Source organism: Geotrypetes seraphini, chromosome 3, assembly GCF_902459505.1.
Source record: "Geotrypetes seraphini chromosome 3, aGeoSer1.1, whole genome shotgun sequence".
Lineage (NCBI taxonomy): Eukaryota > Metazoa > Chordata > Amphibia > Gymnophiona > Dermophiidae > Geotrypetes > Geotrypetes seraphini.
Genome location: NC_047086.1, coordinates 73,594,001 through 73,608,893, shown reverse-complemented (window position 1 = coordinate 73,608,893; position 14,893 = coordinate 73,594,001). Strand labels below are relative to the sequence as shown.

Genomic DNA, 14,893 nt, shown 5'->3' with positions numbered 1-14,893 from the left:
TGTTTAAGAGGCAGTTAGAGAAAAAGACTAATGCAAGAGGCAGGTAAGAGAAGAGGGCTGGAGCTGATGCTAGACTGGAAAAAGGGGGCTATTGCTGTTGGTGGGACTAGAACAAGGGGGCTGATGCTGGCTGAAGCTGATATAAGGGGGCTGATGCTGGCAGATGTTGAGGAAGTGATAACAGAGGAAGAAAGATACTGCCTTCCCTCAATTTTCACAGAGTAGGAGCTCCTTTACTTTCCTGCCTCATATAGTTGCTCACCTCCTTCCTACGCTTACTACTACTACTATTTATTATTTATAAAGTGCTACCGAACGCACACCAAACTGTACAATAAATGGGCAAGAGACAGACCCTGCTGGATAAAGAGCTTACAATCAAATTAAGACGGACATATGACAAAGGCATGTTACTTAGGTGAGGAAATATAAGATACTAGAGATAGGGGAGTAAAGAAGGAAAGGTAACAGATATAGGTGCTTTTCAAGTTGTCAGGGTAGAGCATAAATGCAGTTTCAGAAAAGTGGGGCGTGCAGGAGGATACCCAATCCCTCCTACTGGAACCCCCCCCTACAAACCCACCACCTGAATGAAACCGGCAGGAGGGTGCCCATTCCCTCCTGCTGAAAATCCCACCCCTACCCGGACCTCCCCACGTAAACCCCTCCTAACCCCTTCACCCTTCCCAGACCCCCCTGGACCCCACTCTAACCTGAAATGATGGCTGACCAGCCAGGTCTTCCCACCGTTCGTCCAGCAGACCCACCTCCATCGGAATGAGGTGGGCCTGCCCCTTCCTGGTGCATTATAGGATGCACCATGGAAGGACCTTAGGCATCTGGGCCTTAGGCATCTAGGCCAACCAGAATCTTTGAGGACCTTAGGCATCTGGGCCTTAGGCATCTAGGCTAACCAGAATCTTTGGTTGGCCCATGTGCCTATGGGCGGGGGCCTTAGCCACATTGGCCAACCTAAGATTCCAGTTGGCCTAGGTGCCTAAGGCCTCACCCATGGGAAGGGCCTTAGGTACCTGTGCCAATCAGGCCTTAGGCCCCTCCCATAATACACCAGGAATGGACAGGCCATCGTTTCAGGTTAGAGGAGGGTAGGGGGGTCCATGGAGGGTGGTGGAGTTAGGAGGGTTTCAAGTGGGGGTGGGGGGTTAGGAGGGGTCCGGGTGGGGGGTTTTCTGGCAGGAGAAATTGGACACCCTCCTGCCGGTTTCATTTGGGGGGTCTGGAGTTTTTCCGGCAGGAGGGAGATCCCTTGCTGCGATAAGCTTAGCGGCTGCGTCTACAAGAACCCAATTCTCTAATCGGCATCTGTAACATGGGCATCGGTTAGAGAATTGGGTTTACTTTAGGAGGCCTTAGGCCTGATTCTATATAGGACGCCCGCCAGCTTCTGAGACTCGGCGTCCTATACAGAATCCAGCCCTGAGTGCCCATCAAACAAATAGTTCTTATCTTGTGGAAGCTGGTTCCCAGGAACTTCATTTGTTTTGGTTTAAATGAAAATAGAGTAAAATTAGATAGATCCTAGAGAGGGGCATTCTTCAAGGAGGATGAATGAGATATTGTAAAAGATTTTTATTTTACCATATTCAATCCAATTGATTTACAGGAGGCAATTCTTTTTTTCTCAGAATGATTGGGCAGTACCTGTAGAGTGGCATAATAATAATAATAAATCTAACTCCATTTTAGGCCTAGAGCGCTAGTCACCCAAAGTCAGCAGCGTCTAAAGTCCATTCTCGAAAAATACATCCAAAATACTTTTTTTTGAGAATCGTCTAATTATACATCCAGCTGTTTGATTGTCCAGACTGCCAAGTCATCTATCTTTATACTGCATTCTCATCCAAAATGCCTAGTAAAAGACCTTTTGGACGTGAGAGGGGTCAGCAAAGTAATGGATGGGCCACTCAGACATGGCAACAGAGTAGTGAGGCACCTTATAGAACACTGATGTGAACTTTACAAAAAGGGTGCCAAATAAACATCTCACCACAACTCCCTTGCAGATCATGGTAAGCCCCCCCAAAACACCCCCAAAGCCTACTATACCCACCTGTCTACAACCCAAATAGTACTTATGGCTGCAGGTAGCACCTATATGTCAGTAGAGTGCGGCTTGGGGTTTTTTGGTGGACTCACATTTTTCACCATGAATTCTGTGGGTATAGTGGCTTATGGGCCTGGGTCCTCCTCTCTATGGTTCACTAGCCTACCCCCCAGACTACTGTGTGCAGCTCTACTAGGCTTTCCTATGCCAGGTGCTGTGTTCTGGAGGCAGGTATGTATGTTTTTATTCCTATTTTTATGGCGGTTTGGGGGGGGTGTCTGTACTTTGTGTCTACAGTGGTTATCTGATCACTTTGGATACCTTCCGGGCACTTAGACCTGTTTTTAGATCACCTATGTCACAACATATAAGTTCCGTCTACTCCTTTAAAAATGCCCCTTTTCACCCTGGGAGCACAGCAGCAGTCAAAAGGCCTAAGCTACCTCTAGATATGTCTAAAACCTGTTTCAATTATCGGCACTTGGGCGACCTATCTTTTAGGTCATCCAAGTGCCGATTTAGGTGGGTTTTTAGACATATTTTTGTTTTGATTATGAACTTCTAAGTCTTGTGGGACAGAATCCCAGCTAGGCCTACTTGCCCCTGTGAATCCCTGTCCCAGAGTTGAAAAAAAGCCAGTGGAACACAGCTTCAGTGCCTTCCAGAAATTGCACACTGAGACTTCTCTGTTGTAACACACACACAAAAAAAAAACGTTAATGGAAAATCCAAAAACTCAAACAGGAAGGTAAGTATGGCACAATCAAATAAGGATTCCTGAATCATCCAACTATTTCTTATTGAAAAAAAAACCCAATAAAGGTTTCAACAGTTCCACTCACTTGAGCTTTATGTACAATGTTCTCCTTTAGCTCCAGGTAAGTTTCTTGAGTTTAAACTCAGCACACAGTCTCTTGAATTCAAAAATAAATTTCCAGGCACAACCAGTGCAGTGAATTGAGTCCACCATTTAAAAAAGAAAACCTTTCTTCTGGCCCATATGCCACCCTAACTAGTACACTTGTGGTGGAAAATGTGAACCCACCCAAAACTCACTGTACTGTGATGTAGGTTACACCTGCAGGCATAAGGGCTATTGGGATGGGAGACAGGTAGGTACAGCAGATTTGGGAGGAGTTTGGGAGGGCTCAACATATAATGTACAGGGTGTGTGGTCAGTGACCAGAATTGCATTCAGTATTCAACATACTGAATGCAAAGAGATTATAAAATTCTCATTTTGGTTTTTCATTCCTTTTCTAATATTTCCTAACTTTCTGTTTGCTTTCAAAACCACTGCTGCACTTCTGTTATTCACGCATGTGAATTGCAGATGTATTTTTAAAGTATATTAGGAGGCTGATGCATCAAATGCTTTCGAGCTAGACCAAATTAGTAAAACTATTTATGTCAGCACCTCCCTAATTGTGCCAGAACTAATAAGAATGCATCTCAGCAATGCCAACGAGCATTTCCCATGCAAATTACAGTGCTGAGAGGAAATATCAAAGCAATATAACAAGGAATTCCCCTTTGAAAACTAATCTCTGCAAATAATGTTAGTAAAAAATGTAAGTAGCTGTTAATTTCTAACAAGTTTAAAAAACATATATATAAAAAGTTAAATTAACATTATACATTTTTTGGCATATATTAGTAAATGATTTGTACATATATATATGTATATTGGACATCTCAGAAACAATCTAATTCTGTATGTAGCGCCATTTCTACGCTTTTTTAAAAAAATCATAACTCCTGCAGTATATTGTTATTCCTGGACTATAGTTCATGTGGAGGGGCATAATAAAAAAAAATACATCTAAGTCCCCTTTTGGCCTAAGCCCCTAAACGCTGAAAGTAGCAGCAGGGAAAATGTGCATTCTCAAAAAAAAAAAAAAGTCCAAAATGAAGGTTGTTTTTTTTTTTTTTTTGAATGGCCTACCTCTACATTCAGCAGTTTAATTGCCCAGACTACCACTATGTCTAGCCTTAGAACATATTATCAACCGAAACACTGCCCAAGTCCAAACGCCCAAAACAAGACCTTTTAGGCAAAAGAGGGGCCAGTCCTTCACCTAAAAGCTGGATTTTGTAATCGGCGTCTGTCAAAAACAATGCCCACAGGAGGGGCTAAGGCAACTGGGCCAATTCCGGTTTGCCCAGGCGCCTAAGGCCCCTCCTATGGGTGGGGCCTTAGGCACCTGGCCCAATTAGGCCCTAGGACTGCCATTCGGAGGAAGACAGGCCTGCCGGCTGGCCAGGCTTAGCACCTGGCCGGCCAGCCTGCCAATTTAAAGTATTTTCGGGGTTCGTGGAGTTTGGGTCTGTGCCTCAGCAGGAGGGCTTGGGTTCCCTCCTGCCGGTATGGTTGGGCAGGGGGTTGGTGGACTTGCACCTCGGTAGGAGCGGTTAGGCTTCCTCCTGCCGGTATTGTTGGGGGGGTGGATCACGATCGCGTTAGGAGAGATTAGACATCTCTCCTGCAGCGATCGTTGTAGTGGAGAGTGGGCAGGTTGCCAGGGCTGCTGAGCAGATCACGGCAGCCGCGATCTGGTCAGCGGCCCCTATTCGAAACTTATACCTATTTTGACTTGGTCTAAGTTCCAACTGAGCAATCCCGTTAAAGTTTTGGTAATACTTGCTGTATGACTAAGTCTAGGTCAGTTTTAGATACATCTAAAACCAGCTTTGATTTTCGGTACTTGGACGATGTGTCTTTTGATTGTCCAAGTACCGATTTAGGCCACTTTTTGAATTATTATTATTATTTTTTTTTAATATTATGAGCCCCATAGTGTAGCTCAAGTACCATCATAACTAGAATTAATGTTCATATTTCCATCATAGGTGCTCATGTAAACTGTTCTGAATTGAATTCATAGTCATTAGTAGCAGTTTAGAAGCTTTAAATAAAAAATAAACAATATTTAGAATTAGTTGATTTTATATTGACTTACTGGTGGTGCTAATAGTACACAAGCATTAAAAAAAAAAATGTCTAGGGAAACTGCATTCATGGGTAAATCATATTGTAAAGACTTCAAACTTACTTTCGTAACGTATTAGGAAGCCAACACTTGATCGACTGTTGTCAGTGGTAAACAGTAGATACATGTAGTTGCCGGTGCTAATAAGAAACTGTGGTGCCTGAGTACCATGATATTCTCCGATTAATGGGGAAGAGTTAGCAGGCCCATCTCGAACTTCTAATGTGTCATAATTAACTTCAGTCTGGAATCTGCAAATAAGAGTTTTAGTTTGAAAACGCAAAGTAATAAATCCACTTATAAGATATTTAAACACAGCTGCTCAGCATTTGTAACGAATTGCCTTACCGCATTATGGGGTCATTTTACTAAACAGTGCTAAAAGGTGGTCTGCGCTATCCCCAGTGCAGGTCTTTCATATACACCAATGATACTTTTAGCTGCTGCTGGTGAATGGCAGATTTTCCTCTCTCTGAAATAATTATCACAGGTTAATTTTCCCACTAGCACTTGGCCATTACCTCGTGAGCACTTTCTGATACGCATCAATGCCCACATGCTAACCAAATAGCATAGCCATACCCACTCTCTGCTCCTGAACACACCCCCAGCACTAAAAAATAATAATCATTTTTAACACGTGGGTAGTGCAAACACATTCAAAAACTACTGCAGGGCAGCTGAGCATGCCCCTGCCCCGTGGTAGTGTATTTTAACCTGCAGTATGCATGCATTAATGCTTACTGCAGCTTAGTAAAAGGATCCCTGTATTGGCCAAAAGAAGGGTCAAAATCATTGTCATATTATAGATCATTTACATTTGTAGGTAACTATTTTTTAAACAAATCTAATTTGTGCCATCTTAGATGGAATGATTGTGCACTTAAACATAAATGACATTTGGTAATACAACTGATAACTTTAGTAAACAGGTGCTGAAAGTGTGATAAAGATGTGCAGTTATCATATGCCACTTGCAAAAATTAATGTACAGTAACTGCAAAGCCTTGGGTGGTGTATTCATCGTCTATCTGATAACAAGAATGTAGCTATTATATCAGCAATATACCAAGGTACCTATGCAGCCAGCCCCTCCCCCCCAGATGACACTCCAAAAATGCCCCGTCCCCGACACGCCTTCCTACATCTCCAATAAGACCTCTCCAGTGGTCAACGGGGTACGGCAGTGATCCCCCAGATAATCTTGCCACATCAATGCCCTAGCAGTAGGCTCTAGCACTGAGGGCCGGATTCTCAAAACTTACCATGCCTTTAACGATGATCACAAAACTGGTTCTAGAATCTAGAGAGTTTAACACGCCAGCATTTTACTGCCTGATTATCAGAACAGCTCACCGTGGTCTTTTCCGAGCTTCCTAGCAGCCTTTGACTCTGCCATGCAAATGTAACACAACGATGTCATTACTATTAAAATGGTAGTAAAATTGGCTCATTAATATTTAAACGAGCACTCCAGGTGATTCTCAATCATTGCTTGGTTATTCTCCAAGCACAGAGGCAGCTTTTAATGACCAAAAATTATCAGCTAGTCAGGGGGTGCCAGAACTGTGAAAAGCATGACTCAGATGTGTATTTTTGGCTGAGGCTCATGATAAAAATCTTTAAAAACCACACTATTCACATAAATTATAGTAATATAGTGACGGGGAAAAAGCTCAAAAGCACACAATCAAATGTGTATATTAGAGGCATGTATTAAAGGTCTTGTCCTACGAGTATATGTGCTTGTTTAAGTTGATGATTGCACCTCCTCTCCCTCTTTTTCCATCCAACAGTGCTGACACGCCTATGACACAATGACATAGCGTTGCTGGTAGTTATCTGCCCCTCCTATCTACCCATGCCTCTTCCCCTCTATCCAATTGCGCTGGCATACTTATGATTGGCACAATGATGTAGCGCTGCTGGTAGTTCAATGACCCTCCTATCCACCCATGCCTCATTCCATGGACTATTCTGCACAAGTGCCAATTGCTATCACCAGCAACTGATCTCATGTAAATTTGGCGACCCTCCAGAAACCTCATTTGCATGTCATTTGAGAATGACTATCTTTTTTGAATCATTACATTATGGTTACTACAGTGACCTGTCAGATTTTACTGGCAATATTTGAGAATCCTGCTCTGGGTGTCAAGCTGCTAAATAAGAGCACAGTAAGAGCTAGGAGGGTAAAGGGAATTGTGATTCATCATGGAAGCAATGTATTTGAAGCCTATAAGGAACCACAAACAGCAAGAATTGAAAAGACTCATAAATTATCTTTATTCTCTTAACTCAGAAATGACTGGTTGGAGATCATCCTTCAGAAGACGTAGGGATACAGAATAAGCATGAACTAAAGTTGTTATTTAGAAAACTGATATATTGGAATGTACAATGGTGTGCAAAAGTCTAGAACCACTTGTGAATTTTGCATTCTTTGAACTTTCTGATCTTTTATTTTAATTTTTTTTTTGTTGACCCAATAGATTTGTCTGTGTACCACATTATATGGGATACATTTAGCTGTTAGAGTCAACTTTTTATTCCAGCTTGGCCTTAAATTTCTGAATTTCAATAAGTTACCATGTTAATCATTTGTTTGTGTAAATTGAGTAATGTACTTCTCTGGCTAAAAAAGTACATACGAGCATTATCTATCCTTCATATTCATTTAGGTAGCTGTTTTGTGTGTCAGTGATGGCTCAGTATTTGGTAGGCCACCCTCTGTTCTTGATCATCTGTCGGCACCATGTCACTGTCAAGTGAATCAGTTTGATGATGTGATCATGGGTGATAATATGGTTCCAGGCTGCAATAAGTGACTAAATCAACTCTTGTTTTGATGTTGTATGTCTCTTGGATATCTCCCAGGCAACCTTATGCCACAAGTTCTTGATCAGATTCAGACTGAGAGATTGGGCAGGTCAGTTGAGTGGCTCAATGTTGTTCTGATGCTTTCAGTTATCACCTATTTGAGTGATGGCAAGATGTGTTGTCATCTTGGAACAGAACTATCCTGGCAACAGCTGATGAGCTGCACTTTTGAAGTATTGTGATGTACTTGGCCCCATTGACCATTCCATCAACGATGTGCAGATGTCCGAAGCCACTGGTAGCTATGCAGCCCCAGACCATGACCTTCAAAGGATGCTTCATAGTGAGGTAGAGGAACTCTGGCTTGAACTCCTTACCAGGAATCTCCTCGCATAAGTGTGGCCCTGGTTAAAGCACCTTTTCCCACATTTCACATGTACAGCTTGAGTGCTTCCATACCCACTTGATCCAGTTGCGCCTTTGGACATCATTCATCAGTGTCTTGTTGCATGATTTCCAGCCCAACAGATCAAACTGCAGGCACTGGTGACTTATTGTTGATGAGCTGACACTGACATGATACTCGTCTTACCACTCACGCAGTAATTGAGGTAAGGTGAACTTGCGATTGGTCAATGAAATGCTTCAAAGTGCATGGTCTTGGCACAATGTTGATACACATGAATGACCAGACTGAGACTTGGCTACCACTGAACCCATCATTTTCTTCTTTTGTATAATTTTTGCTACCATGCTATGACTGCAGCTGACTTTGTTTGTGATCTGGTGGCACAAAAATCCTTCCTTGCTCATCACTGACACATGAACATGCTTCTCCAATGTCAGGTTCTGAATCTTGCTCATGGCTGTTGCAAAAAGTTTATGAAACCCAAAAGGATCACACTTTTTATAGTTCTGTTACCTAAACATCTGGACTGTGATTGGCTGATGAAAGCAGCCTCCTGATTGGTCATAATTAACGCATGCTGATTAGATTTTAAAACATGATCTGAAAAAGTTATAGTAGCTACGTTCCAGTATCAAAGTTGATTCTAATAGTCAAATGTATTCCTTATAATGTGGTGCACAGACAAATCTATTGGGTCAACAAAGAAATTAAAATAAAAGGTCATAAAGTTGAAAGGATGCAAAATTCACAAGTAGTTTGAGACTTTTGCACATCACTGTGTCTAATCTTGATTATGGAGTAGACTATGGGATGCAAAACAGCCTGTGAAGCTAAAATTCAATAACAGCTGTGCATTTCTTCCAGCAGGATAATAAATAGACATGTAGCCAGGTTTATTGAACAAATTACACAGGGGACCTAGGAGGCTAAGACATTCTGGCTGCAAATTTGTGTTTAAGGAAGAAAGTCGTGAGGAAAAGATGTCAATCACTCAGCAGTGGACTATCCAAAATGTTCCTTATTAAATGGCAGCACCTTACAACCATGTTAAAAAAAATTGTGTTTTCATATAAGAATAGAAGGGTTGAGGTTGAGCCGTAAGCAATGATATTTCAAAATTATTAAGAGTGCCAAACATAATATAGTGTAGCCCCTTCTTAGCTTGTTCAATATTGTGGTTGCTCAGCACCCACAGAAATACACAAAACTAGCTCCTATGGGTTGGGCCAGAGTATCCTGCATGTCTATCTGTTCAAGATGGTTTTGTTCTACATAGGAAGAAAACAAGAAATCCATCTTGAATAAGGAATGACATACTGTACAAGTCATCACATATATCCTTAGTAATGCACAGAAGTAACTGGGCAGACCAGATAGGTAAATTGGTTTTTATACTCTATTTATCCTATATAATAAAATGTTAGCGGCACATGCACTTTTAAAAAAGCATGATTACTGCCGCTGTGGTGTGTGATCCGTGGCCATGTTCCATTTTAGAACCCAGCCAGGGATCACTCTGGCCACTCCCCTCCTCCCGCCCTCACCAACCCGAAGCAAGCTCAACACACCTCCCGCCCTCGCTCACCAACCTGAAGCAAGCCTCCTCCCGCCCTCGCTCATTGCTGCTGCCACTGCCGCTGATCCTCCTCTTCGGGGCAGCCTGCGATCATGGCCAGCTTTGGATCGCGTCGGGGTGGAGCGTGCTTCTGGGTTGGGGAGCGGCCTGCGAAGTTCGCTGGGGCCGGCCACCATGATCGCGGCCTGCTTTGAAGAGGAGCAGGCCAGAAGACACCAGGATGGAGGGAGGGTAAGCAGGGGGATTAATTCAGGGGGCCAGAGGGAGAGGGAAAGGGGGCTGTTTTGGGGGGAGGGGTGTGCTGAAGGGAGACAGAAGGGGCCATGGAGAGATAGGGAGAGGGAAAGGGAGCTGCTTTGGGGGGGAGGTGTGCTGGGGACAGACAGTTTTGCTCTGGGGGGAAGACAAGGGGCCATGGAGAGACAGGGAGAAGGAAAGGGGGCTGCTTTAGGTGGGAGGTGTATTGGAGACAGACAGCTTTGCTCTGGGGGGAAGACAGAAGGGGCCATGGACAGACAGGGAGCGGGAAAAGGGGCTGCTTTGGGGGGAGGGGTGTGCTTAGGGCAAACAGTTCTGCTCTGGGGGGAAGACAGAAGAGGGCCATGGAGAAACAGTTAGGGAGAGGGAAAGAGAGCTGCTTTGGGGGGAGGTATGTGCTGGGGGCACACAGCTTTGCTCAGGGGGGGGGGGAGACAGAAGGACACAGATAGCGGCCAAGGAGAGAGAGATAAAGAAACACAGACAGACACATCTATTCTAGCACCCGTTAATGTAACGGGCTTAAAGACTAGTCTAGTATATTACTCTAGATGCATTCATATGCTTTATAGCAGTGGTTCCCAAACCTGTCCTGGGGGACCTCCAGCCAGTCAGGTTTTCAAGATATCCCTAATGAATATGTATGAGAGAGATTTGCATACCTATCACTTCCATTATATGCAAATCTCTCTCATGCATATTCATTAGGGATATCTTGAAAACCTGACTGGCTGGGGGTCCCCCAGGACAGGTTTGGGAACCACTGCTTTATAGTGTTAGACTTGTACATATTAAAGTCACCAGAGCATGGGAAGGCAGAGGGGAGGCCTATAAGACAGTAGATTGGAGAGCCTGTGGGTTATGAGACAGAAATTATGAATATGAGTTGGTGCAGACAGCATGGAGAGATTGGCCCAGATAGGATAGGTTGGGTTCAACAGATAGGTGGAGGATGAATGAATTGCTGAGTTGTAGGAAAGTGAAATATAATCACGTGGATGTTTCCTGGATGAAAGCTAGTCAAAACATATTTTGTAGTAAGGACTAATGACAGATAAAGGATGAATTCATGCTCCACACTCTCTTAGCTGAAAAGAGAACTAGGGTAATTTAATGCACTCTGTGCAGTGATTTCACAATGTTTTGAGGCTTCATTTGCTAAACTGATGAAGGATAAAACCTGAATATTATGTAATGTTTTAAAGTCAGCATAGATTACTACAAAGACATCAGTGGAGTCTTCACAAAGACATCACTGAAGAAATGAAATGCATTTTATAGATGATTACAACTTTTCATCTAGTATAGCTTCATGAAGATGAAGCTGTGGATGCAAATGGAAACTGTAGCTGGGCCCTCAGAAGCAAAACTTTCAGAAATACAGTTTCCATTTGACAAACTAAGCTGCGGTGGAGGTTTCTACCCTGGTCTGGAGTGCTAAATGCTCTGACACTGCTCCAACGCTCATAAAATTCCTATGAGTGTCGGAGCATTTAGTGCCCTGGGCCACGATAGAGACCTCTACCATAGCTTAGTAAAAGAAGGCATAAAGCAATGTTCTCAAACTCGCGGCCCGGGGACCAGGTACTATTTTGAGGCCCTCGGTATTATAAAGAATGATTCTTTATGGAAAACTTGTGCTTTAAGTGTCCGGCGGTCGTGTGTTCTGGAAAGTTGCCCGCCTCACTGCTGTAACCTCACACAAGCGCTTTCCTGCGTCTGTACGCGATTGTCCTCTCCACTCCACCTCACAATCGTGTACAGATGCAGGAAAGCGCTTGCATGAGGTTACAGCAGTGAGGCGGGCAACGTTCCAGACTGTAAGGTAATTATCGGAGGCAGTGCAGCTTGTGCGTGTGTCCAGTGCTGGAGGAGGTGAGAGCTGAAGGCGGTTGCGGACGCGACCGCCAGACACTTAAGGCACAAGTTTTCCATAAAGAATCATTCTTTGTAATACCGAAGGCCTCAAAATAGTTGGTCCAAAATCTTGTCGCTTGGAGTTGATACTTTGATAATTTTTCACTTTCTGTATAGCTGAAATTATCAGAAGCAATTAAGGAAAGATTTATAAACTATAGATTTTAGATAATCCTCATGCAAAGTTGTCATTATACTGTACATAGACTTGCTTATATATTTGGCATATTTGAAATCAACTATGAAGAAACAAAGAAATATGATGGCACATAAAGGCCAAATGGCCCATCCAGTCTGCCCATCCAAAGCATCTACTATCTCCTCCTCTCCCTAAGATCCCACATTCCTGTCCCATGCTTTCTTGAATTCAGACACAGTATTTGGCCCTCTTTTACAAAGGCGTGCTAAGCATTTTAGTGCATGTTTAGCGCACGCTAAATCAACACAGGCGATAACCGCTAATGTGTCCATAGGATAACATGCACGCGTTAGCATTTAGCGCGTGTTTAGTGTGCAATATTTATCGCTCGCTAAAAAGCATAGTGCACCTTTGTAAAAGAGGGGGTTTGTCTCCACCACCTCTACTGATAAATTGTCCATCTTAGGGCCCTTTTTACAAAGCAACAGTAGGTGATGCTGCTGTGGTAAATGCACCAAAGCCCAAAGGAATTGGACGGGGTTTGGTGCATTTACCATGGAAGCATCACTGCCAGAGCTTTGTAAAAGGGGCCCTAAGGTAGAAAATTTCTTATTTAAAAATGTGTATATGTAATCATGCCGACCCCCCTCCCCCCTACAAAATGGCTTATACTACAAAACCATATAAACAAAACAAAGTCAACCCTCAATTTAACAGACCCCTATTTAACAGATTTTGGATTTAACAGACAAAAGGGCGCTCATCAAGTTATACTGTATGTCATTCAGTACTTCCCTCTTCTTTTATACGTAAATTGCCGGCAGCTTTGTATTATAACAATGATGTTGCATTAGTTATTTGCCGGTCATAGTTAAATTTGTGGCTTTTAACATTAAATTTGACGGTATTATATTTCAAAATATAAAATTGAATATTTAGAGGACTTTTGCTTCTGCATAGACATTTCAATTTAATAGACACCTCCCCCCCCCTAATTAGTCCTTTAAATCAAGGGTTGAATGTACTACAACACATCAACAGACAGATTCTCAAGTCATAAACATTCTAGGGCAGTGATACTCAAAGCAGTCTAGGAGGACCCACACAGCCTCTCAGATTATCAGGATATCCACAATGAAAATTCATTAGACAAGTGAGTGTGCACTGGGCGCACTGTATGCAAATTTCTCCCATTTATGTATAGGGTATAGACTTGAAAGAGCGGGTCAGTAGAATGGCATTATTACAATTCTACTTAAAGGGGACATTAGACTTAAAAGGGAGACTTAAAAGGTCGATGGTGTGGGCAGACTTGATGGGCTGTAGCCCTTATCTGCCGTCATCTTTCTATGTTTCTATATTTATTGTGCTTATCCTGGAATCCCAACTTGTTACAGGTTCCCTTGGATAGGTTTCTTAACAATTTAGAATCAATCAATCAATCAAGTTTGTCTGTGATGCCTCAGTCACTCAGTAATTTGTTAGAGGCATTTTCAAAACACTAACCTCCCCCACCCCCCCATACACACTTTTACAAAACCATAGCTTGGTTTTTAGCGTCGGCCTTGGTGGTAACAGCTGAGGCTCATAGTGAGCATTGGAGCTGTTACTGTTGTGGCCGGCTAAAAAAACACGCTACGTTTTTTTAAAAGGGGAGGGAGTTTTAAGACTCCGAAACACAGCAGTTGGATGCTTTTCCTGCCAAAACACCCAACTGCCGATTAGCAAAACCACATTTTTTTGGACATCTTGCAAGGCAAGCTGCTGTGCATCCAGAATTAAAAGGGGACATGTTGGAGGTGTGTTCTGGGCCAGCTTAGACTTGGACGCCTTGTGACACAGAGGTCCAGAAAACTGAGCAAATAATTACATTTTAAAACAGTCTGAAGTATTCATAAGCATCACTTAGGGACTACTGAATGACTTGTTTGATTATACTGTGATGAATCTTAATATTTCACATATATAATTAGTGTTATTTTAAATGCTTGCATCACAAAGAATTCCCAGTGAAGCAGGAAGACTATTTTCTCTTCATGAAACAGAAATAGCTCAAAAATGGTAAACCAGGAACACTCAGCCGTCAACCTTCCGAACTAAGAAGGGAAGCTATTGAGCAGTTCCAAAGCATTACATTTTACCAGAACATTATTTACTACAGGAGACACTAACCTGAGGTAACCCAATATCACAGATTAGTAAGTCATACAGTACATAAAAAAATACAACTTGTGTTCAACCTTTGAAGGCCATGTTATTTTTCTCCCATGAGCATCATGTGTGGGTGCTCCCAGGAGCTTTCTTAGTGGGAACAGTGTATAAAATTAGATCTCCTGAACATCTTTGTAGATGATTTCCTCCAACCCTGACCCCTAAAGCAAGGACATCTCTACCTAGGGTTACCATATAGCTCCATAAAATGGAAGTAAAACCCAGATGTCTCATTTTGTCCTTCTTACTGTGTGAACCTGCAAGAACTTATTTAACAGTACGTTTATTTATATTTTGTTTTCTGTGAAGAATTTCTACAGCTGTTTTTTCCGTGTGAGCTTCTGTATGATTTACATGCAACTGGTGCCACTTTTGGGGATGCCAGCTAATAAAGGTGCCACTTGTAGAATCTGACCCAAATTGCCTCACTATTTTTTTTTTCCTTTAGAAGGGTGTCAAGCAATTTACTTGTGACTGAAAAGTGGTTAACCAGCCAATAATGTCTCAT

The 14,893-nt window shown here is 42.7% G+C and overlaps 1 protein-coding gene across 1 annotated transcript in view; it reads right to left on the bottom strand.

The window, feature by feature from the left end:
* The window catches only part of CSMD1 (CUB and Sushi multiple domains 1), a 2,397,241-nt gene that overhangs the window by 790,186 nt on the left and 1,592,162 nt on the right, over positions 1–14,893 (bottom strand). Inside the window, exon 16 of the mRNA XM_033936341.1 lies at positions 5,119–5,306. Coding sequence (XP_033792232.1) covers positions 5,119–5,306 — 188 coding nt within the window. The remainder of the gene's footprint in view (positions 1–5,118; positions 5,307–14,893) is intronic.